At 32.8% G+C, this 25972-nt stretch overlaps 1 protein-coding gene and 1 pseudogene across 9 annotated transcripts; both read left to right on the top strand.

Moving 5' to 3' along the window:
• The first annotated feature begins 599 nt into the window (after positions 1-599).
• Positions 600-25972, top strand: LOC106660797 (dnaJ homolog subfamily C member 5). Of its 9 annotated transcripts, XR_001339589.1 has the most exons (8): positions 600-1059; positions 8837-8975; positions 9039-9191; positions 10352-10486; positions 12096-12155; positions 14406-14520; positions 17586-17724; positions 17812-17960. XR_001339589.1 is itself a non-coding variant. In XM_014383743.2 (7 exons), exons 1-7 carry the CDS (start codon positions 1040-1042, stop codon positions 25629-25631), a joined length of 705 nt encoding a protein of 234 aa, XP_014239229.1. In that variant the 5' UTR covers positions 600-1039; the 3' UTR covers positions 25632-25972. The 9 variants fall into 9 exon arrangements, 8 of the variants coding, with proteins under 8 accessions (XP_014239229.1, XP_014239220.1, XP_014239244.1 ...); XM_014383743.2 differs by lacking the exons at positions 14406-14520; positions 17812-17960 and adding an exon at positions 25573-25972; XM_014383734.2 differs by lacking the exons at positions 14406-14520; positions 17812-17960 and adding an exon at positions 25573-25972 and having other exon boundaries at positions 17586-17727.
• LOC112127395 lies at positions 15186-15327 on the top strand (annotated as a pseudogene).

Raw genomic sequence — 25972 nt, 5'->3', positions numbered from 1 at the left:
ACATGAATCTTTTAAGTTTTAAACTAAACTTTGAAGTAAAACACATGTTTTTAAAATTAAAAAAAAACCATTTTGACTTTTTTTAAAGTCTGAATGCCGAATATGTATTTTAAACAGAGAGTGTATGTTAAATGCTAATTTTTCTTGTTGCTATGGACAGCTGATCTTTCTGTAACAAATTCATTTATTGCATAAATCATTCTTTGCATACAATTTTTGTTTAACGTAAAATAAACTGTATTTCATGCAGTTATTTATGTTTTTGTTGAAACCTATTAGATTTTAAAAAGTTTAAGATCAGGGATGAAGAAGGAGTTTGTAAAAGAAGTCGTTAGTGAAAAATCACACCATCCCGGAGGGCTGATAGTGTTTGTGTATTTAAATGTATTTTATGTTGAAAAATGAAAAAGCTGTGAATTTTAGGCCGAAAGAAAATTATGTAATATTTTTAAGTGTCGTTTCAATCGTTAACAACGAACTTTGAAATTTCTGAAGAAGAAATGAAGAAATATTTGGAGAAATTTCTCATGTGGTCTCGCTTTATTTTCGAGGCGAATTGAAATTAATAATAANAATAATAATAATAATAATAATAATAATAATAATAATAATAAATTTGTGGACCGTTTCTGGTTGGAAGTGGCGCTCTTTGGTTTAGTTGCGACCCGTACCGCGCGAGACCGACGCAGTCTCCAGCGGCCCCGATTCTGGATGGTCGATGACAAACCCACCTCCACCGCCCTCACCACCATCACTGCCGCGAACAGTTAACAAAAATCCGCAGAACAGCTGAAACGAGAAAACGCCTTTTTTGTTCCCACCACGTCTCGGCCGTTTTCGTCTCGCGAGGAAGAAGAGGCCAGAAGAAGAAGAACGAGGAGGAGGACCGTTACCGACCCGCTCAGGAGTATTTGTCACAATTTGATGAGAATTTCGCTTGAGCCGAAAGCCCCGAGATACTTAATGACGTCGTTTATTTAAACGCTTCTCGACCGCATTCTCCAGATAAGCAGATTTCCGACCGACCTCAACGTCGACAATGGACAAAAGGAAATTATCGTAAGTCTCTTGACCAACCTCATCCCTTGCACCTTAAAAACCCGTTAAAATCCCATTTTCCATTTATTATCTATTGTATTATAAATCCTGTGTATTCAGAACATCATTACATAATGCGGAAAATCGGGTTTTATTTTGAACCGTCAATTTGTTTTCTTTTGAGAAACATTTGCTCATCAAATTACTTATCACGAGGCGCAATACTCAACTTCAAAATTATTTTTAAAAAACTCAAAATTCAGTTCTATGACGAAAATATTGACATTTGGTACCAACTTCATACGTGATATATGGAAAAACCTAATAGATAATAAATAAAAAGTGATCCAAAACTTCCTTCTCAAATTTTTTCATTTAATACCTATTTGTTTCATTATGACTGGTTTTATTTGACAATGTATAAGGTTGCAACTAATTAGGTAAAGTGCTTTTTTATCAAATAAGATCATGTTCACGTTAGGAAGGTATGTTGAAACGCCTTTCTTGATGTGCCAGCATGAGCATGTATGTCCTAATTTGCAATCGTGCTTTGCATTTGGCACCTGCTTGAACAAAAATGGGTTTAATGGGATAGCTCTTGTACCCAGGTTTTCAGTTTTATATTAGTTAATTTAGCACAATAGCATCGTTCTATAGACTTGTTCATATTGGGAAGGTACACCTTTCTAGACATATGTATGCTAGATGTTGCAGTAAGAGCTTCTATGTTCTAACCAATTTGCAATCGTGCTCAAACAAAAATGTGTTCTTTGAGAAATAGCTCTTGTACCCAGGAATTTAGTTTTATCTTAGTTGATCTAGCACAATATCGTCATAGTATAGACATTCTTATAGTGGAAAGGTATGCCTGTTTAGCCATGTGCATCCTAGATGTTGCAGCAAAAGCTGGTAGGTTCTACATTGCAATCTTGCTCTACTGAGCACTATGATACTTGCTCAAACAAAAATGTGTTCTTTCAGAAATAGCTCTCGTACCCAGAAATTTAGTTTTATCTTAGTTGACCTAGCACAATAGCATCATTCTATAGACATTTTCATATTGGAAAGGTTTGCCTTACTAGAGATAAGTATGCTAGAAGAAGAGCTGGTATGTTCTAACTTGCGATCTTGCTCTATTGATCACTACTGTACCTGCTCAAACAAAAATGTGTTCTTTGAGAAATAGCTCTTGTACCCAGGAATTTACTTTTATCTTAGTTGATCTAGCACAATAGCATCATTCTATAGACATTCTCATATTGGAAAGGTATGCCTTTTTAGCCATGTGTACGCTAGATGTTGCAGCAAGAGCTGGTATGTTCTACATTGCGATCTTGCTCTACTGAGCACTATGATACCTGCTCAAACAAAAATGTGTTCTTTCAGAAATAGCTCTCGTACCCAGGAATTTACTTGCTCTACTGAGCACTATGTTACCGGCTCAAACAAAAGTGTGTTCATTGGGAAATAACTCTTGTACCCAGGTTTTTAGTTTTATCTTAGTTGATCTAGCACAATCGCATCATTCTATAGCCATATTCATATTGGGAATATACACCTTATATAAAAAGGTAAAGTACTTAGGTACATAAAAGAAAAAAAGAGTATAAAAACAGATTTTTTATTATAAAATTGTAGGGTTGCAAACAATTGAGTAATTTTCCCATTTTATTTCGTATTACAGACACCCTACCATTCATAAAGGATTATTATTGGTAATTGTATTGCCTTGCTTTTTATTCGGGCGGAAGTGTGCTTGTCACATAGTTAGCAATAATACTTGATGTTTTGTGTTGAAGATGATTTGCTCACAATAGTGCTGGCCTCCAGATAGTTTTTGAGCTTTGACTCTTCCTTGGAGATACTGTATATGAAAAAAAAGTCATATATTATGCCTATTTATACCTATGTATCTATAATAATCTATTATTATAATAGATTATGTGTTTGATACACCTTTTGGGTCAAAGTCTGTTTTTGTAGGTCAAACAAATATAGGCTCTTCCCCCCTGATAGTCTTAGGCTGTGACTATCATGATGGACAGATATAGTTTTACAAATTTTAAACAGTGTTATTTTTTATTAGTTGCTTGTTTAATTATGTGTTTGAAAACTAAACAAAGCTCACATATACCTGCTACTTAAATACTGTAAAACCTGTCGGACAGACCAAATCCATCAAGGATAGGCAGATTATCAGAAATGATCAAATTACAATCCTTGGTTTGTCATGAAAATCACGACAATTTTGATTTAATTGACTTTTTGTTTATCTCTTCGTTGTTTTAATTTTCAAGTTAAATTATTATTATTAACAATGAAGTAAACCTTATTAATTTTCAAACAAACAATAATTTATTTAGAAAAAAAAATCTTATTTTTTATTTATTTAAATTGTTCAGTCAAGAAAATTTTATTAATTTGTTATTGCGATGTGTATTATATAAAAAACGTAAATAGTTCATTTGCCAAACAAATAGTTTGAAAAACTAGCGCTGCTTTCGCTATAACGTGTAGTAGCTTGAAGGCAGTCGTAGAGTCTACTTCATTTATGAACTATCGTTAACAGGTTGGCAAAAGAAAATATTTTAATTCTTTTTTGTATGATTATTTTGATTGAGATTTTTTTATATTTTGTTTCGAAGATTTTGAGTTTGTTTGTTTATTTTTTATAAAGGAATATAAATTTTTGTTGTAATTCGGATTTCGTTTTTATTTGTATTATTTCCACTGCGCAGCAAGGATCTGCTGAATATTGTTTTTCTTTTATTAGTGTCCCATTCGGCATTGTCCGAATAAAAGATACCACATACCTTCATTACAATAGTGGTAGCAGAGCTAAATCCAAATAGATTCACGCAGTTTCCATAGCAAAAAAAAAAACATGGAAAAAGAAATTGTTTCATCCCAAAATAAGAAGGAACAAACGAGTTTGGAAAGTCACAATCTCATGACTACGGACTTAACACCTCAAAGTAAGAAGAAAATAATAGATGACTTGTCGGAAACAGAATTGTTCAAATATTGTGGACAAGCGTTAGGCAAAATGGAATTTATAAATTTAATGAAGAATGTGGTATCAGCAGCATGCCAAAAAGCGGACATAAAATCGAGGCAAGTGAAAACATTAATTAAACAATTTGGTACGCAACTTGCGAATGGAAAAGCGCTGAAAATGTAAGCCGAAGCCGTCCACAAATCCGAACATTGGAGAACAAAAAGAAATATTAGAGGAAAAAAATCAAGGAAAAGGAAAAATGAAGGATGAGGAGAAAGATCAAGAAAAATATGGGTATGTTTCGAAAACCATGACCGGTAAGAACACGCTTTCATTTTCGCACGAGATAGTACCACCAAAATCGTTCCATTGGGACTTCGACAATTCTGAAAATTCGGACGACTACAATTATATGTCTAATTGTAAAATAAATATCAGATTCATTTAGATAAGCATACGAGAAGAAAATTGTTGGCCCTACTGAAACTAGAATTGCACAATCCAGAATCTATTTTTCAATTTTTAAAGTCACTTTATCCGATAGCCCTGAGGAATAGACAAAAATTTCCGGCCATATTGTATTATATATCGGATAATTTGAAAGGATCAGTGGCAAACGTAATATTACAGGCTTCAATGCAAAAACAAATACAATTTGAAGATTTTCGACATATGTTATTTACAACGTATGTTCCACCGACATCTCTCGTTTATTTGAAATTGCATAATTTGATGCGTCCGCAAGGCCCAGAGGAATCGCTAAGAGGATTATATTGATGAAATTACATTAAATGCAAAAATATTCGGAGACACGTCAGAATCAGAAATTTGTCAAATAATGATAGACCGGCTGTGTCCCAAATATTTAGCTCTTATTAGACCTGATACTCAGTTTTACAATTTGGATGATTTATTAGCTCAGGTTGGGAAAATAGAATTATTATTAGCGAATCGTCAATTTTCTATGAATAGATCTCAAAGATCCTTTTCTTCACAACAGAAGGCCGATAAGAAAGTGATCACATCAGATACGGACGACAACAGTGTTGATGAGAAACGACCTTTGAATTTCATGAATCTAGGCGTGAATACTCAAAAACAACGGTACAACAAAAAAAGAGATGAGAACTTCCACGCAAAGAAATCTCACCCACCTCCGTTTACATCAGTCCCTAATGAGAATTATCCTCTAATTAAATTGCCGTATTGTGAGCACTTTGGATGTTGTCAACACCACAATCATTGTTGGAATTACCCACGAGAAAACGTAGGATGGCAACAAAACATTTGTAAATGTCAAAATGGCATGAATTGGTCCATTTTGAGATCTCACCGACGATTTGTTCATAATTATGCACCGTTCGACAGAAATTTTAATAAGGAAAACAGAAAATTCAGACGAAATAATGGCCCCAGCCGAAACTATGATCTTGAGTTTAACAAAAACACGAGAACTGGTAGACGTAAAAATTTCTCCAATTACAGAGACAAAAACTATAAAAAATTTTATAATGAAAGAAAATATAGACCCTTTCGGAGAACTCTACCTAACATGAGCAATTACGGTCAATGCCCTCCTTATTATAACGCAATGGGGCAAATGCCAAATTTTTATGGATATCCTCCGCAAAATTTAAACCAAATCCCTGATAACTTTTCGCCATACCCCGCGCAACCAGTGCATATACCGAGTTATGCGCAAGTAGCTGCAGGAAACCAACCAAGAGAATCAAAAAGCTAAGTGCTTTGGGAACCAGCAATGGGCAAGTTGGTACCATCGAAATTTCGGTGAATTCAATTAGAATAGATGCCCTTGTCGACACAGGTTCCACAACTTCAGCAATTTCAGAAAATTTCTTCTTATTTTTGACACAAATTAACTCAAATATACGTTTACAAAATAGCAAAGAAGAAATAATATCAATAAATTCAACAAAGATAAATCCATGGGAACCGTGGAATTGAAAATAAAAATTTTAGATTATTCATGGTCATTTTCATTTTTAGTAATAAAAAGATTGCCAATTTCAATGATAATTGGTATGGATTTCCTTACAAGCACGAAACTAATACTGTTCCCAGCAGAACAGAAAGCCTGGTTTTCATTTAATCCCAGCAAGTCATTGAAGTGGGAATCAATACCAGCAAAATCTTTTGAGCTAGCGGCAATAGGAAGAGCAGGAAATGTAAATACTGAACTACTGGAAAAATTAAAAAAACAATATCCAGATGTGTTAACTTCCAAGGTTGGACGTACCGATATTTTGTCTGTGGAGATACGGCTAACTTCAAATAAAATTATCAGATCTCAACCGTACCCACTTAATCCATCTCAGCTCAAAATAATGAAATCAGCTGTTCAGGATTTATTGGACAAAGATATCATCGAACCAGCAATTTCAGATTATGGAAGTCCTGCAATTTTAATCAAAAAACCGCACTCGGAAAATTACCGACTATGTGTGGATTATAGAAAAATTAATAAAATTATTGAACATGTGCATTGGCCGCTACCGACAATACGTAGTGTAGTAGACTATTTAAGAGATGCGAAATATTTTACTCTAATAGATTTAAACCAATCCTTCCATCAATTACCACTAACGCATCAGTCAAAAAAAATCACGACTTTTGTCACACCTTTTGGATCATTTCAATACAAAACAGTACCGTTTGGTTTGACTATAGGCTCTTCAGTTCTTTCCATGTTAATAGAAAAATTATTTGGTCATGTAAAATATAAATTCGTGTGGACCTTTATTGATGATTTATTGGTGTATTCAAAAACATGGAACGAACACATTCAGCATGTGAAAATTGTATTAAACATATTGCGGAAGGCCAAGTTAACCGTTAATCCGGAAAAAATCCAAGTAGGATGTTTGGAAATAAAATTTATGGGACATTTACTTTCTCAGAATACCTTAAAGCTAGATCCTCAAAGAACGGAAGCTATTCGTCGGATACCACCTCTACTACATTAAGGAAATTGGCAGGATTTTTAGGAATAATTGGATATTATAGCAAATTTGTGACAGCCTTATCAGCAATAGCAGCTCCCTTACATGGATTAAAGAAAAAAGGAGCGCAGTTAATATGGACACCAGAATGCCAACAAGCTTATGAGGCAATTATAAAAATTATAAGTAATCCACCAGTGTTAACAATGCCCGATTTTAACCGGCCATTTACACTTACAACCGATGCATCTAAAGTAGCAGTCGCAGGGATGCTAGCACAAGAATTTGAAGGCCAGTTAATGCCGATATCGTTTACATCACGGACATTAAACGCAAATGAAAAAAATTATAGTCCCTGTGAACTCGAAGCCTTAGCAGTAATATATTGTATACAATACTTCCATACGTATCTTACTCACAATAAATTCATATTATATACAGACTGCTCGGCGCTAACTTGGATATTTAAGAATTCGACAAAATTAACTGGTCGTTTAGCAAGATGGATTGCATTTCTTCAAAACTATGAATTCGAAGCAAGGCACATAAAAGGAAAAACCAACCATATAGCAGACGCGCTTTCATGATTTACACAGCCTGATAACATTATTCATTCTTCAGTAACCTATCAAGTCGAACAAAACATTCATAACACCTGGCAGTACGCATTGTGTGCAATTACAAGATATCCGGAATTTTTCACGTCCTTGCAACAACATCAACGATCGGACTCAAAATTAGCCAGTATAATAAACACAATGTCCAGCGATAACAATATGAAAGGCTATATCATGAACAAGGAAAACCTATTGTGTTTAAAAACACCGACGATGCTGCAACCAAAAGTGATACTTCCAAAGGCTTTATATCCAGTAATTTTTGATTATTTCCACACATCTGCATTCGGATCTCACAGGGGATTTCAAAAAACTCTTTCCAACATAAGAAGGTACTTCACTTATCCGCAAATGGGTAAAGANCTTGTCATGAAAATCACGACAATTTTGATTTAATTGACTTTTTGTTTATCTCTTCGTTGTTTTAATTTTCAAGTTAAATTATTATTATTAACAATGAAGTAAACCTTATTAATTTTCAAACAAACAATAATTTATTTAGAAAAAAAAATCTTATTTTTTATTTATTTAAATTGTTCAGTCAAGAAAATTTTATTAATTTGTTATTGCGATGTGTATTATATAAAAAACGTAAATAGTTCATTTGCCAAACAAATAGTTTGAAAAACTAGCGCTGCTTTCGCTATAACGTGTAGTAGCTTGAAGGCAGTCGTAGAGTCTACTTCATTTATGAACTATCGTTAACAGGTTGGCAAAAGAAAATATTTTAATTCTTTTTTGTATGATTATTTTGATTGAGATTTTTTTATATTTTGTTTCGAAGATTTTGAGTTTGTTTGTTTATTTTTTATAAAGGAATATAAATTTTTGTTGTAATTCGGATTTCGTTTTTATTTGTATTATTTCCACTGCGCAGCAAGGATCTGCTGAATATTGTTTTTCTTTTATTAGTGTCCCATTCGGCATTGTCCGAATAAAAGATACCACATACCTTCATTACAGGTTTGCTAATTCCCTCGTGTGAGGAAATTGGGGTGGCTGGGTTAGCTTTTTGTAGGCTATGATTATGTTATTGATCATGAAGAAGAGGAAGGCAAAAACATCTCAGGAAAACTATTTAATATTTTCCCCCTTTAATGAATGTCAACAATAATTGAAATGAAAACAATGGCAGTTTTTGTTTTAATTTATTTGTGCTTTTAGATGCACCAATAAAACATTACATACAAATTAAATGTTTATTTTGTATTTTTTTTTTTCAGAACATCAGGGGATTCTCTTTACCTCATCCTCGGCCTACCGAAGACGGCCTCACCTGAGGATATAAAAAAGACTTATCGAAAACTTGCCCTCAAATACCATCCAGACAAAAACCCTGACAATGTCGAAGCGGCAGAAATGGTAAGAAGGCTGGAAAATGATTGAAAAGAAAAACAAACTCTTATTGAAATATATATTTTTCAGTTCAAAGATGTTAACAGGGCCCATTCCATCCTTAGTGATATGACCAAGAGGAACATTTACGACAACTATGGCTCTCTTGGATTGTATATTGCTGAACAGTTTGGCGAGGACAACGTCAACGCTTACTTCTTAGTTACATCAAAATGGTGCAAGGTATGTGATAATTTTTAGATTAGGTGATAATTGTAAATTGATAAAGAACTCTTGGCTAACTTTTTAACGATAGCAATTACATTTTAGGTTGCCTTGTTTTATTTTGTTCTTCTTTTCTTAGTGTTTTTTTTAAAATATATATTCCACTTTTGCCATTTATAACATTTTTTAAAATATTTAATTTTCTTGAAAAGAGACTTCTGGCTACATATTTTTGAATAAATTAAAATAAAATTCGATTGCCACTTGTTTAAATATCATTTTTGTATCCTGTGATATTTCAGTGTGTTCTTAGTAGAATAAACAATAAATTGCGATTCGGCTTTCGGTGTGGGAGAAATAATAAAAAAACAACACTTATCTCTCTTGATCATACTCACATTGTTTACTTCATTCTTTTGACAAGAGGCTGTCTTTGAATTTTAAAAATATTCGTCGGTAAATGAAAAGTACAAACTAGAATTAAGACACATAATATTTGGTTTTGTTACACTTAAGTGAAGTTTTTCCTTCTATTTTTATCTTTATATCAGTCCTTCCTGCAAACATAAATGTGCTAATAAAGAAAACTAGATATTGTTCACTTGAACAAAAACCATGACGCAATAAATAATTTTTTTAAACTATCTTAATAAACTTCTTTTGCACTTGTTATCCACTAGATATGATTTTGGATGTATTATTGGATGGAAAACAATTTATACTTGTGACTTTTATAGAATGAAAAAACAAATTGACAAGAACATGCAATAAGTACTCAACAATGCCCAGAGATTAAATGGTGATTCAGATGTTTAAGTTTATGAGGATAAATTTAAAAATTCATACAATAAAATCATTAAATACATTAATACATTAACAAAAAAAAAAAAAATAAATGGATGGGCTTTTCTTCAGAAAACATCTTGCATACTAAGCAAATATTGTTTTGATAAAAAAAACCAAACATTTTTTAAGACAAACATGAAAATATGTCCAGCAGAATGAAAATGCTTGAGTTTGCTTCAACACTGTTATTTGTTAGTGTTGGTAAATGTTTAAATAAATTCTATAATGATTTATCACATTTTTAGTCTCGTTTTTATATTGGTTGGCCAAAAAATAACATATTAAATCTGTTCAACAAAGATATATTAATAAATTGACTTTTTATGTTTTAGTTACTTATCGTCTTGTGTGGATTAGTCACCGTATGTTATTGCGGCTGTTGCTGCTTTTGTTGCTGCTGCAACTTCTGCTGCGGGAAGTGTAAGCCACGGTCTCCAGAAGACAGTGGGAACTACCACACGTTACATGTGAGTAGAGAAAGAGAAAAAAAGTGTGCCAGTGAGTTTGAAAGTTTCGTATGTGCAAATTGTCTGTACCTTCTATTTAATCTACATCAAGATTTAATTTAATTTTTTCTTGTTGGCTATTTTTAAGCCATTCATTTGCCACTTCCCCCAATTTGATTTTGAGAATTTAATCTTTTCTTGATAATATATATTTTTTTTAATGGAAGCCATATTAAGGTGGGTCTTATAAGTAACAATCATACTCTCCAAGTGTGGCATGTTCTCTGTTATGCTTTTGAATTTAATATTTTAGAGAGTCATTAAACACTTCAATAACTAGCAGGTAAGGGGTAAAATGGCCTTGTATCTATTTATCTATTTGACTATTCTTCCTTAAGGTAAGTCTTTTTCTAGATTGCAAACCTTTTTTCTTTTAATTCCATAAGTTTAATTTTATTATCGTTAACTAGAGCATCTCTTCTCCTTTCTCACATATATTTTTGAGCATCTCTCTCAATTCTTCTTTAAAATCATCCCTTGATCTGTATATATTTCCGAAAATCACACCATGTTTCTGTTATATGTGTGCATGGTGGTTGAACATGGGAAAATGCCTTTTTTTCAATAAACTCCTTCAATTTGTTATGCATGATCGACACATCGATTCGAGTGGAATTATACTTTTGCATTTTTTTTTTCTCTTCCTGATAGTTATTGAAGTTGTTTGTGGCTTCTCGCCACGTAAACCATTACCTGTATTTAGTTGCTATAAATAAGTAGACCATGTGAAACGATTAATTTTCTTATGTTTAATTTTGATCCTTTTTTATTTGCAAATTTACTAATAAGAGTCCTTATTTCTCCTTTGAATCAACTCGACTCTTAATTAAACAGACATTGACAACGCTTTAGTATTACTTAAATACAATTCATGAACTTTATAGAATTGGTCGTTATGCCAATCTAGAATCAAATTGGAGGTATCGATGTTAATTACAATGAAAATTCCACCCATTTGTATAAACAATAAAAAGTAGACTACAACGAAAAAGCACTAGTATCGGACCAAAAATCCACTTTATTTTGAAACTTAAACAGTACAGAAAAAAAAGCTATCTGAAAATAATTGCCATTGTGCCACTCTGTCTTGCTAGCTTAATATTATTTACCAGCCGATATCATGATGTTATAAGTACTTCATTTTGATTTGATGATTCATAGATCAGACTGTAGATTTTTCAATGGTTATTATTTTTAATTGTACTAGAAAAATTGTCACTTCCTGTAAAAGCCATAAAATTTGAACAAACAGTGATAGAAATGATGAAGATTGTGAGAGTATGTAGTCACTTTTTGTAAATGATGGTTGAGGTAAACAACAAATCCGTGAGTTGAATTATCATTTATCAAAAATGAACTTAGTGGAATCTGTAAAATATGTCATTCTTTCACATTTATTTAAATGAACATTAAAGTTAAAATAAAATTACTTGTTTATAATCGTTGTGACAAGGGGGAAAAAAAGTCGTAGAAAAGTTCAATTCGTTAATCTGTTAATTGTTTAATCGTTTCACATGTTGAATTTTTTTTTTTTACAACTGAGGGTCTAGCAATGTGGATCTGTTTATAGAGGGAGGGAAACAATGCAGGAGACCCGGTGACTGCACAGCCTACCAAGCATTCGAACCAGGTAAGCCGCACCATTTTTAATTATCAAGCTTTTCAAAATCCTGCATGCTTTCAGAACAGTTAAGGATCTGTCTACTCTACTTTATTATGCATGACTACGTCCTACTTTTGTTTTCCAAATTACTGGTAAAGGTACCAAACAATCGGTGAGCAAATATGTAGCGTTAATTTAAAAGGAATCGTGGACGTGTAAAACCTGTTGTTTCTGGGTGTATATCTGTATATCCCTAGCCTGTTTTGTACAATCTCCTACTTTTTAAAATTAATCTTGGTTTGGATATTACAATGCAAATAATCTGTGTATGTTCAACTATTGTTTGTATTCAAGCTACTAATTATTTGAATTCAGTCTTGCTTAGCCTTTACCTAAACAATTATTCTTAATTGGTCGTTTTATCTTTTTACCCTAAGCATTTTTTATGCATTTAAAATATAATTAAAAATTTGCTTGGTAAGCCATTCGTTGAAAAAACAAAAGTAATAATTTGAAAATTTATTCAGAGCTTAAAAATCATTTCCAAACTTAACTGTAAAAAATCTTGTTTGACGGGGATACTAATAATATTGTCATAAAGTATATTTTGCATACTTAGCATGTAAAATATGTTGATCATTGCATCAAAAACTAAAATTGTTTTTTTGAATGAGAAATGGTATGGTGGAAAGTAGTCTGTTCATCCTGGTCAGTCTCGGTTTTGCGTTCCTTGTTTTCGCATTTAAACATCTTCATTGGTTTGTAAGAGGTTTTCTGAATTTGTAAACATGGTAAAGACTATGAAAAAAAAAAAACTACAACCATGGAAGGTGATGAAAAGCAGACAAAACCCGTGAAAAGGACCCAGACCAGAATGATTTATGACGATCATGCTACAGGTTCTTCTAGAAGAGTTACTTTGCTTTTTGAAAGTTATTTCTTGATTTTGAACAATTAACTTTTGAGTTTCTAGTAGTATCATTATCATGTCAAACGATTAAATATGAAAATTGTTACTCGGGGACAGTGGTCAGCTTTGCTAAAAGACAGTTTTCTATTTTTTGGCTTAATATTTCTTAGCGTGATGTGACTATCAGTTTACTGATTTTTTACTTTCCAAAAAAATCATATTCGAATCAAATGATATCATATATGTATCACTTTGCATCTTAGCACTAACCAGTGATTTGTCTTGTTTCTTTGTTTCAAGAGTGCAAATGTGGCTTTTTATACAGTTTGATTTGTATTGCATTTTGACATTTTTATATTTGTCATTGAAAAATAGAAGGTTTAAAAAAATAATACTTCATAAAAAGATTATTAAAAATATAAAAAGGTTAATAGCAGGTACAATAAAAATATGGCATATATGATACTATGCTAATGAATGGGTGGGGCCGCAGTAGCCGAGAGGTTAAGACACACTCTGGACTTTTAGGAAGGCGATGGCTACAATGAAAGTTGCCATGAATAGAGTGTCCGGGGTGGAATTGGATCTCGGTAACCCTGAATTCTGTCCCAACCTCATGTGAAAATTATTTTCTTCGATAGAAGAACATGGGGACTCAATTCACATGTGTGTTGGCGCAAGTATCCCAAAAATTGTACCTGGAAGGAGTACAATAAGTTGTAAGAGAACTTTTTCAGTTCCTGGTATAAAAAAAAGGTAATCTTATTGATATCTACAACACCTGAGTAACAAATATGTATGTGTATTCGTTGACTTGCAGCAGTGTATTATTAGTGACAAAAGGGCGAATATACATATTTTGAGAGCTTTATTTAGCATTTCTAACAGGACTGGCTAAATATTTGATATTTTTTGATAAGATTTATTGTGTCCAATGCAATGGGCATGTATCAAATGTGGAAAAAAAAGTTTGATAGTTTGACATGGTAACAATGATATTTAGGTAAAAACTTGATAATTTTTTTCCCTTCCTTCTTTCTTTTCATTTTTTAAATATTTAATCCTCGCACCTGAATTTAATGTTTTGAATTTCTTAAATAGTGTGTAATGTAATTTTTTTTTTTTTTGGGGGGGGGGTTGATGTAAATTTTGTCTATATTTTTTCCTTTGAAGTAATACATCCTTATTGAGATATTGCACAGATCATCAAAAATCTCTTTTATTTTTATTCTATACAATTTCAGACAAATACAAAAATAGCATATCGAAATTGTACACAAATATTTATCTCTCTTTCCAACCTTTCCAAGGAAATGCTGTTTTCTTATTTCTTTTTCTTTTTTTTTCATTTGATTTTTACATTCTAGAATAAAACAGTTAAAGATGGCAGTAATAGCCCTGATAGCCTCGAAATCCACACAATGAACACATACATGTAACTCGGAGATTTAACGGCAGCCCAAGATTAAAGTGTATCATTTGGTAAGCCTTACCATAAGTGCAGTTACGCTAGAAATCATACAATTTCCTAATTTCCTAATGGATTCGATCTTACATATTTTTCTCTTTACATATAGCTTTAATTGTTCTGGTAAGGTCAATAAATCATGTATTTATAGAATGTAAACAATTAGACTAAAAATACTACTTTTACTTCACACACAAGGTTTGCCTACCAAATTTTACTACCAGAAATCAGTATTAATTTTTAAAAAATATTTTTAAAGTTGTTGAAAATTTGCATCATGCAAATTATTGATGTGATTTGTTTTATAGCTTTTCTACTGACTTTTTGTTTAAAGTCTACAACCTTTTTGCATTAATCTGTTTAAATCTATAAAAAGAAGGCTGGAACTGTCGTTTTCTCAGATAATTAATTTTAAGATAAAAATGTTATTTTTAAAATTATTTAAATATTTACCACTACATTTATCTCCAATCCTGGTTGATTCTGTTTTTTCCTCTTAACCTTATCTCTCTTTTATCAATTATTTTTTAATTATTGATCATTTTTGGTTTGAGCCATTTTGATCAAAAAATTTTCATGATCGAATTGGCCCATGGACAAATTAAAATAATTACCCATGGTTTAATATGTCTAAGTTCTTATTACAAAATGATTGTTTTATTAAGATTAAGCTAAGATTAAGCTCATACTTCTACAGGATCATTTCTGTAGTAGATCTTCACAAAATCCGGCTATAATAGTCGAATACCTTAATCCATCAACTAAGAAAATGTTACCGTACCTCTCATTAAATTGTGAAATTTTTCTTGCGGCCGGGTGGGGGGGGGGGGTAGGTGGTCCTGTCTTGTCTTCGTTTCAGATCATCCTGGTCTGCCTAGCATCTCTGGTTGGATCTGTCAGTGTTTTGCTTTTTACAATATTCAGAGGTGACAAAACTTATCTGACAGATTGAACCAACAAGGAGAGGCAATTTAGGATAAAACAACTGCTAAATTCTAAATTGTCAATGTTTTTTTAATTCTTGTTAATGGCAAAAAAAATTGTTCTATTAAATTTTAATTAATATTATATTTATGCTTGAGTTGTACAATTTGTATATACTTAACTGTTTTAAAAGTAGATATAATTTGTGTAGTGCTAAAAAAACTAGATTGTGTTCACTCTTAATTTGCCACAATTTTGTTTTATATTTTTATCATTCGTGGTATATTAATATTGAGCCTTTTATTGAATATAAAGACTACTGAAGATGACGAGCAAATATTGCTCTCAGGTCAGGCATGTACATGACTTTTCTTCATGGCGTCTGCGGAATGATTATAATTTACAATCATTTTGAGCTGCCTATCGCTGGGTTTGGTTTCTCAGGCATGTTTTGCCATCTTCAGTGCTGGTTCTCCCTGGCTAGTTTATTAGGCAAAAACTACATGTACTTTTAAATTGTGATTTTTTTGAGTGATAAACATGAAATTTAATCATCTTGGTCTACCTATCCTCGCTGGATTCATCTGTTAGGCACAAACTACATAGCTTATCAACATATTGAGCACATTGCTAAAAAGGTTGCAAAAATTGTTTGAAATTTTATTCTAGAATCAGGTTGAGTGTTTTCTGTGACTGGTTATTTAACAAAATACAGGAATCACAAATCTCTAGTCAAAATAGACTTGGGTCATTCTTTGCAATTAAATTTATAGGAACTTTCTGCTATTTTTTATTTATTTTCATTTGCTATGTTTAAAAAATTACCTTCTTTTCTTCTGTATGGAAAACCAAAAAAGGTCTGATGTGAAAAAGTTCTTTCTTTGTTTTTTAAAGTTTACAAGTGAACATTGGTCTGATTTAAAATGTTCATCGCATATAACAAATCTGGACACATCAAAAATACAAAAAACTCTAATTTGTACGTTTCAGGATCAGGTTGAGAAATCTTTTAATCTCTTATTTTTCAAAAAAAGTTCCCTAAGTGATTTTTAAATTAAGTAACCTTTGAAAGAATAACAAAATTAAAAAACAAAAAGAAAGTTAAAGTGGATCAAATTGGATGTCATCGGTTGAGGATGACAGTTTTCATTCCAACAGTTTGTCTTTAAACTAAAATGTTTTTAGCACAAATTATTTATATTTCTAAGAGAAGTAATTTAAATTGTTCTATAATTATAAAAGTCTTAGAACTTCATTCTTCTGAAATACAACAAAATGTTTGTGTAATTTTGATTATAAATTGTAACTAGTTATTGTGCAGTTTATTTTTTTAATGGTCAGTACTTAAAATGTTGATGATTTTGTACATTGCATCATGCAGAGCTGTTTATTACTAACATATTTTATTAAATATCATTCTTAGTAACCTGAGGGCTACCGATCACGTAATATTTAAATAAATTGAAGGTTGGAAAAGTGATTGTGGTTTTTTTTTATCAACAAGGGACAGACGGAAAACGGGATGGTTGCCCATTTTCTTGTTAATTCTATATTTTTAAAGAATTAAGCAAATTTCTTGGTGCTCTATAGCCTTCCGACTATTTACTTTTTCAAAAAAAAATTTTTGTAAAACATTGTAGAAGAGATTGAATTTTTATGTGTATTTTTAAATCTGTCTTGTTATAAGGAATTTAAAAAAAATTGCACACAAACACGCACCTACAACAAAAACTACATGCATAAAGAATATCACTATTCCACATTAGTAAGTGTGTAGATATTGAACTGTATTATGTTTGCATGAATTTTTTTTATTACTTTTAACTAGTTTTACTGTTACTCTCAAAGTCTTATCTTAAATGTTTAAATGTTTTATAATTACCGTGTTATTTTATAAATTGTAACTTGTTGCTCTTGAGAGTATGATGTTTGCTAGACCATAGTTTAAAAGATAAGAATTCTTTTGTGAAATTTGAAATTTTTTGAAATTTTTAAAAATAATTTAAGGCATAGTCTTTTTAAAATGAACAGTGTATAATAACAATTTGTATTTTGTTTAATATTTTTCTTTGTTTTTCAAATTTTGAGAACAAAAATATTGATTTGTTCCCAGTTGAGAATTAACTTGAAATTCTTACTTTTACTCACTTAACAGGATTCAGACGATGAGGGAGCTTGTGGCGACACAGTGACCTCCCAGCCAACTTCAGGAAATGCCCAGAATTTTAACGCCACCCACGAGCCGAGCGAAAACACCTCCCTGAAGACTTCAGATCAGGTCACCTACACAACAGGTAGTTTGTGTTTACTCCAATACTCTTAAATGCTTCTTTTTTAGCTTTTGTTTTCTATTCTAGTTTTTCTTTTCTTTTCTTTTTTAGTGCCCTTTTCTAGCACTGATGCGAAGCTCATTGACTTTGAAGATTTTCACTGAACAAAATGAGTCATGAACTGAGTTTCACTGTTTGACAACCCCTGTCTTATTTGTCTCCTTCCTATTTTAGCTCTCAGAAAAAAATTATTACTCTCACCTTACCTTATTTATTTTACACTTTCATTAATTATTTAAAATGTAAAAATATTTTTATCTTAAACAAAATTTTGTAATTTAAATAAGTATCTCAGTTTTAGATTAGATAATTTTTAAAAATAAGCATAGAAATTCTCAGAAAAAATCAAAGTTTAAATTTTTTTGACCTGACTAATTTTATGTTATACTTTTTTTTTCTCTCTTTTTGAGCATGAAAGGATAGTTTGCAATTGATACTTGTCTTGCCTTGATTGCATACTTGGTTTTGCTATGATCTGAATAAAACAGCACATTTTAGATTACATGTACAAGCTAGAAGCACTGCTGTATGTTAACTACTTACGATTTAAAAAAAGCTCTCTACTTTTTTTAAAGTTTGAAAATAGCATTATTTTTGTGTTATTACGAGAGTTTATTATTTTAATCAATTAAGACCCGCATTTGACTTGAATGAATTGACTAGTTTTTTCTGAGACAGAAAGAAAGAAAAAAAAAAACCGATTGTGATTGTGTGATATTTTAGAAGGATTGTTATTGTTTAAATTTACAATTTTTCTATAGTCTTTCAAAACTGTTCAATACTCCCCTCAGATGATTTGATGTATGAAAGAAGCTGTTTAGATTCTTTAAAATTATTTGTCAAAATTTTGCTCAACTTATGGTGCTATCATTGCAATCGATTTGACAAATGATCATTGCTTAATAATTGTAGGAGACTGGGTAATTAATTTAACATTGGTGGGCCAAACGTTTGTGCCAATAGCTAATATTTTAGTGTAATTTATCTCGTTTATACGTCTTATTTTTGATATTTAACTTGGCAATGAATATATCGTGAGATTTCCTCCTGTCTGCTAGGGTTGGTCCTTACCTCCTTACCTATCCTTACCGATCATCTTGCCTATCCACTCTGGGTTGGTCTGTCATGCAAGTCTACAGCACAAACACCACAAAAACAGACCCTAAATGGCTCAATTTTGATGATGGCGGACATACCAACCCAGTGAGGGTAGACAGACTAGTAAGGATAAAATTACAAATGAATTTTACACGTTATATTTAAAAATTATGCTCATTTTATGAACTTGTATCAAATTAAAGAAATTATTATTTTATAAACAAGTTTATAGTAGTGTTTTAAACTCATATTAAATTTTATCAATTTTTTATGGCTTTATCTTATGCAATTGTTATGACCAGGAGAACCTAATAATAAAAATTTAATTAAATTCTAAAGACTATGCTTCGAGTTACATTCTTATCAAAATGGAGAATCAAAATTTAAAAAAAAATGCGTATTTGTTTTGAAAACGAACGAAATGAAACAAGATATGAAAGTACGTGAAAATTTGTACAAAACAAAACATTTGTGAGTGGGTAAAAATGTAATTTATGAAATCGGTCTTTTTTTTTTTTTTTTTTTTTTTAAGTTTTCATTAAATGTAAATTTATTTAATGAAAATAACGAACATTAGTAAATTGAAATGCATCTTAGAAATCTAATTGATAGATGAATTCTGATTCCCCTGTATTTGGCTTTTAAATAATGTTATGTTTGACTATAATATACGCAGATATTAGTCTAATTATTTTTTAAAACTTCAAGTTTTTAATAAGTTGTGTCATGGGTGGGATTTGAACCCACGACCTTTGGCGAAGTCATGATAGCTCGAAGTGGTAGAGCAGTGGCATATTTAGCCAGAGGGTGTGGATTTGAATCCCCCCTCATGCACTTGCTTTTTTGTCCCAACCAAGGCCTTAGATTGAAAGTGTTGGGGTACTCACTCTTTGAACAGTTTACTTTTAACGCACTTTATTGATTATCTTGTCTATTACATGAAAAATTGAATTAGGAAGAAAACTTGGGGGAAGGTTGTAGATCTAGTTAAAAAAGGAGGTAAAAATATAATTTGACTATTAAAGTTAAAGAACTAAACAAATAAAAACAAAACAAGTGTAAGAAAATACTTCAAATTCATTGTAAAATTTTATAGGCATTTTGATGTGTCTTCCGCTTCTAGTCGTAGCTGGTGACTTCTTTAATTCAAAACGCACTCTTGTCCGTCCTTTCAGAGTCTTAGGGCGTGCTGCATTTCCTGATGTTGTAGTTGGCACATCTTTTGGGTCGCATTGTTGGGGTGGTATATCTTCACAGGGTGGTTGTGTAATGTGGTTGCTGGTAATAAGTATGCCTGCTTGAGGCGATCTGTTGCGACTATCTTCCTGACCATGCATCAACAACTTGAAAAATTTTTGATACCTCTTTAGAACTTTAAATGGTCCACTATAGGGTTGGCTAAGAGCTGGACGCAATGCATCTTGCCTTACGAATATGTGAGAAGTTGTTGAAAGGTCAGGATGGGTGAATCCTGCTGGGCCATGATTGAGTTTCCTCTCAATTTTTCTTGCTCAACCAAAATATTGGTTAAGGCGATGCACAAAGTCACTTTTTTCATCACTGGTGTTCCATGAGCTGGCCGGGAATGCGCAAAACGGAACCATAATGTAATTCTGAAGGAGAAAATCCATCATTACCAATACATACCCTTAGCTGAAGTAGTACCAATGGAAGAATCTTTGTCCATTGAAGCTTGGCGTGTGACATTAGGGCTGCTTTCAAAGTGCGGTGGAAACGTTCTACTTTACCATTACCTTGGGGTGATAGGCCGTTGTTGTAATGTAATGAACACCTAAGCTGCGACTAAGTTCCAACATCAGATTAGAAGTGAATTGACTTCCTCTGTCGGTTGTTATGTTTCGGGGAACCCCGTGGTGTGAAACCCATTGTGTCATTAATATATCTGCTACTGTTTTTGCAGTTGTGTCCATCATAGGCTATGCCTCAGGCCATCCTGAAAAACGATCAATGGCAGTCAAACAATACTGTTTACCTTCAGATGGCAGTAGTGGCCCAATTATATCAATGTGATCAAATCGGAACATTAGGATCGCAATATCATCACGCATTGACCTTGTGTGTCTTGTTGGCTTACTGCGTTGACAAGGTAAACAGGTTCTAGCCCATTCGTGACAATCCCTTCTCATAAATGGCCACACAGTTTTGAAATCAACGGTAGTTTTATGAATACCCGGATGTGCCTGGTCATGAATAGAGTGAAAGAGACGTTGGTGCAATGAGTTAGGAATGTATGGGCGGCCAGAGTCACAATACAATATGATAGGTTCTGATGAAGACGATGTCTGGAAAGGTACAGCTGTTAACCTGATATTCAGTTGATCGTTTGCCAGGATAGACTGCAGTTCGGTATCTCCTCTCTGAGCTTTCTCCAATTCGGTCACAGAAACAGGGTTAAGCATGTATTAATTGGGTCAATCCTTGACATTACGTCTGCTGGGATGTTGTCTGAGCCCTTTACACAAAAAAAGAGTTGTAGTAAACTGACTTATATAACTCAATTGCCTAGCTTGTCTTGGAGAAGCCTTATCTAGCTTTTGAGCAAAAGCATAAGTATCTAGTTTGTGATCTGTACATATTAACACTTCTCTCCCTTCAATTATTTGCCGAAAGTGTCTGATAGCTTTATAGATAGCAGTGAGTTCCCTGTCATAAGTCGAGTATTTACATTCTGCAAGTGTAAACTTTTGGGAAAAAAATGATAAAGGAACCACTACACTTTCTGGATTTGTTGAAGGACTGCGCCAGAGGCCGTGTCAGATGTATCAGTCGCCAAAATAAAACGTTGATCGGGCATTGGGTGTGCAAGGGTAGATGCTGTGCTGAGGCTGCTTTTGGTGTCTTCAAATGCTTGTTTCGTGGTATCCGACCATATGATAGGGTCAGATTGTTTTCCGTTGCACAGAGAATGGAGTGGAGCTTGAATCTTTGCTGCCTGAGGTACAAAATGATGATAAAAGTTAATGAGCCCAAGAACACGTTTTAATTGATGAACTCTGGTTGGTTGGGGATAATCTAATATGATACGGATTTTGTCTTCGAATGGTTTTATTCCTTGTGGTGAAACGTTGAATCCAAGAAAGCTAAGAGATGTGACACCAAACTCACTCTTGGTCCTGTTTATACTGAGTCCAGCATTGTGTGTGTAATCGATGAAGAACTAGTTGACGAGGCAATCAAAATGTCATCTAAGTATATACAGATGAAATCCACATCAGTAAAAATTTCATTGAAAAGTTTGGGCAGCATTTCACAATCCAAACGGGGTTCTGACAAACTCGTAAAGGCCGAAAGGTGTGATTATTGCAGTTTTAGGAATATCTTCCTGACGCACTGGTCATGCTCGGATAAAATGCTTTATTGAGATCAACTTTTGAAAAAACGGTTTTGCCGGCCAGGGTCATGTTAAAATCATGAATATGTGGGACAGGATATCGATCAGGCAATGTGACCTATAGTCACCACAGCACCGCCATATAACATCTGATTTTTTTACCATGTGAAGTGGGGAAGCCCATGGACTCAATACCTAACTTAAGCAACTTTCTGAATTCAGCCTTTGCTGCTAATAACTTGTCAGGAGGAAGTCTTCGCGCTCTTGCATGTATTGGGGGGCCTTTTGTCTCAATCCAGTTTTCGGTCTTTGTGGTAGGAAGGTCTTTGCAGGGCACACTAAAGATTTTACATAATTTCTTTGCTTTTAAGGGAATGGTAGGGTTAATACTTTGGATATCATGTATGTACGTGGGGTGGAGTTGACACACTGATGATAATTCTCTATCAACTCTGACTAATGTCGGTTCTTCATATCAACGAGTAATCCATGAGCGATAAGAAAATCAGGACCAATTATAGCAGTGTCGATTGCGGTGACTACAAATGTCCGAGTAATTGGTTTGGTGAATCCCAGGTTTACAGTTAATTCTTTTTGTCCAAACGTTGTTATTTTGGTTCCATTAGCTATGACCAAATATGGAAGATCGCCAGTAGAGCAGATATTTTGAACCAATTTGTGGGGAACTAAAGAAAGTGTGGCACCCGTGTCAATTAAAAATGAACGATTCAACATGTGGTCAGCAATAAACAATCGATGTGCCCTTCATAGGAGCGACTGCCTGAACTCATTTCCCTGATTTGAATCCTAAAAAGTACATGGGGGGATGCATGAGCGGTCTTTATGACCAAAACGGTAGAGGTACCAACACAATTTTCTGCCCGAAGATGAAGATGCAGTTCTGATATAACGGCGACTGCTTTGCTCTCTAACTATACCTCTGTTTCGTCCTATTGGTTGTGAGACAGCTAATTGTGTTGATATTTCTTCTATTCGGGCTTTAATGTCGTCGAGTTGGCCTTGAATTAATTCAGGCTGGTGCTGAACGTTGCACCCACTATATTTATAATCTTATCGGCTGTTTCGGCCAGCTCCTCCAAGGAGGCATTAGATCCTGCCAGAGAACTTTGAACATGCATGGGAAGGCGTTGTATCCACAGCGTTCGCAAGAAATTTTCAGTCACTCAACCATCTCCGATTTGTCTCAACTGAGATAATAGTTGAGAAGGTTTATTATCTCCCAAAGGGAGGTCCTTTAGCAATTTGTTGTCCGTAATAGCATCAGACTCCTCATAATGTTTAAGTAATCTTGCTTTTAACACCGAATAAGGTGTTTTGTGAGGAGGAGAAATGACAATATCCCGAACAGCCTGTAAAATATCATTATCTAAAGCACCCACAATATAATTAAATTCCTTGTTTTCTCATTCGTAATGCGGCTATTTTCAAACCAGAGGACCATGTCTTTCGTCCAAAACAGAGGCAACTTTACCGCTTCCTGAGCCATGTGCTGATGAGACGGCACGCCTGAAGCCCTCCCTTCACAGTCGTCCAGCATGGTAAAAAAAATTATATGTTGTCAAAGAAGAACTTACTAACTTCCGATCATGTTGGGGTCACCAATTTTGGGGTATTCACTCTTTGAGCAGTTTACTTTTAACGCACTTTATTGATTATCTTGTCCATTACATAAAAAATTGAATTAGGAAGAAAACTTGGGAAGGTTGTAGATCGATAATCTTATCTCTTTATTTTATCGATACCATAATTACTAAATCAAAAGTATAAATAATTAAAATAATTTAAAAAAATTAAACTTATAATCTTATAATATGAAATTCATAAAAAAGTTGCTTGTAGCTCACTAGCATTGTTGTAACTGTAATTTTAAAAAATCTATTGTTAGAAAACATCGCTAGAACTTTGAATATTATCATTCATCTGCCTTTGGTTTGAAAAATTAAAGAGACTGATCCATGCAAATATTTATTCTAATTTCTTGACAGATTTGTCCCATCTGAAGTGAAAAAAGAATGCATATTCTGTTTATTTGCTATAATGAAGCCTATCAAGTGGCTTATCTGGTGCTGTTAATCAGTTGAACTGCTTCTTTAAAATATTTGTTCATCTTCCACAATTCTAGAAATTGTTCAAAAAAATTATAATAAATAAAGTGAGTATGAAAAACAGTATTTTTTTATGTTCAAAATTTAAACCGAGAATTAGAATTTTTAAACTTTTCTTCTTAAAAAAGACTTAATGCATGAAAAGCCTGTTCAAATAATTTTGGTGTTTTATTAAATTTGTATTATACCAAAGACAAAGAAAGTGTTGTTTTTCGTTTTATTTAACAAATCATTTTATGTCATGCATATTAACACTTGAACCCTGTCGGTAAAAAATAAAGTCATTTTAGGCCCAACATTTTTTTAAACTGAAAACTACAATAATTAGGTGTTTTTTGTTTTGTTTATTTATTTAGTATACCTAGGTAACTTATAATAAAAATTTTCATGGCTAGCTCAGATTTTATTTGCATTATATAATTTTACATTTTATAAACATTTCATATGCAGCTATGATAATATTTTATTAGCATTTTTTTACATTATTACCTAACTATTACATTATGAATCTTCTACACAATTTATACATTCCCATTTTTGGTTGACACTGAATGTTTACCACGTACGAATTGCTTGCATTTTTCACATCTGGGAAAATATTTATTTTCATTGCCAGTGCAGTGACAAGATTGACTGTGAAGAAAACATTTTGTTCTCCTTCCTGCCTCCGAAATTATAACAAAATATCAACCCAAGTAGAAATAGAACCTAAAAAGTGAAAACTTAAAAAAAAAACAAGACCAGGACAATAGACAAAGGGTAAGGGATTAGGGTGAGATTAGTAGGGCAAACCCTTTTTTTCCTACCTGATTTGAGTAAAGTAACTCGTATTAACAATTGTTCTTTGTATGTTGTATGTATGTTCTGGAAAAAATGTAACGTGGACCGTTATACACCGGTCTAAATAATAGACTTTGCTAAATAAGCAATAACAATTATATTTTTGTTCTAAATTTTCAAATAAAATTACTCTTGTTCAGGAAAGAGACGGAATAGAGGAATGCATAGAATAATAGATAGGATAAAAAAAACATTCCATGGGTCTTGAAAAAACCCACGACAACGGTGAGAGTGTTAACCAAGGATTTTGCTTTATCGCTTTATTACTGTTGCATTTTGATTTGTTTTTAAACTTTGAAAAATTTTGTCACTTGTATCATTATTTTTTTAATGCCAAAGCATTAGTTTTTTTTTTGTACCATTATACAATGAGCATGTTTATTTCTTCTGTCTCAGGCATGACCCAAAGCGGTTCACCATATCATGTTGCGACTACTGGTGAATCTATCAAGTAATTCCACGCTTCTACTTTCCACCATTTGATCTTTATGAATTGAGCCTTTAAAATAAAAAATGAAAAACGAAAAAAAAAGGAGCAAACATTGAGCAAAAGAATTGTATGCTTCTGATTTACGAATGTTTCTTTTTATCACTGTCTGGTTTGGAGGGGCGTTTCCTCTCCACCGAGAGCACGAATTGTATCCCTCAATTGTGTCAGAAGTTAAAAGCAACATATTTATCTTTAAAATTGAAATTAAATTAGTTCTATGTCGTTTTTAAAGACAGGATTTGAAAATATAAGTCTTAGGGATATATTATTGTCATATACATAAACGAATAATATTTAAGAATAATA

This window comes from Cimex lectularius, unplaced genomic scaffold (genome assembly GCF_000648675.2).
Source record: "Cimex lectularius strain Harlan isolate CLEC.00 unplaced genomic scaffold, Clec_2.1 scaffold1, whole genome shotgun sequence".
NCBI classification, from domain to species: Eukaryota; Metazoa; Arthropoda; class Insecta; order Hemiptera; family Cimicidae; genus Cimex; species Cimex lectularius.
This window is presented reverse-complemented; position numbering and strand designations above follow the sequence as displayed.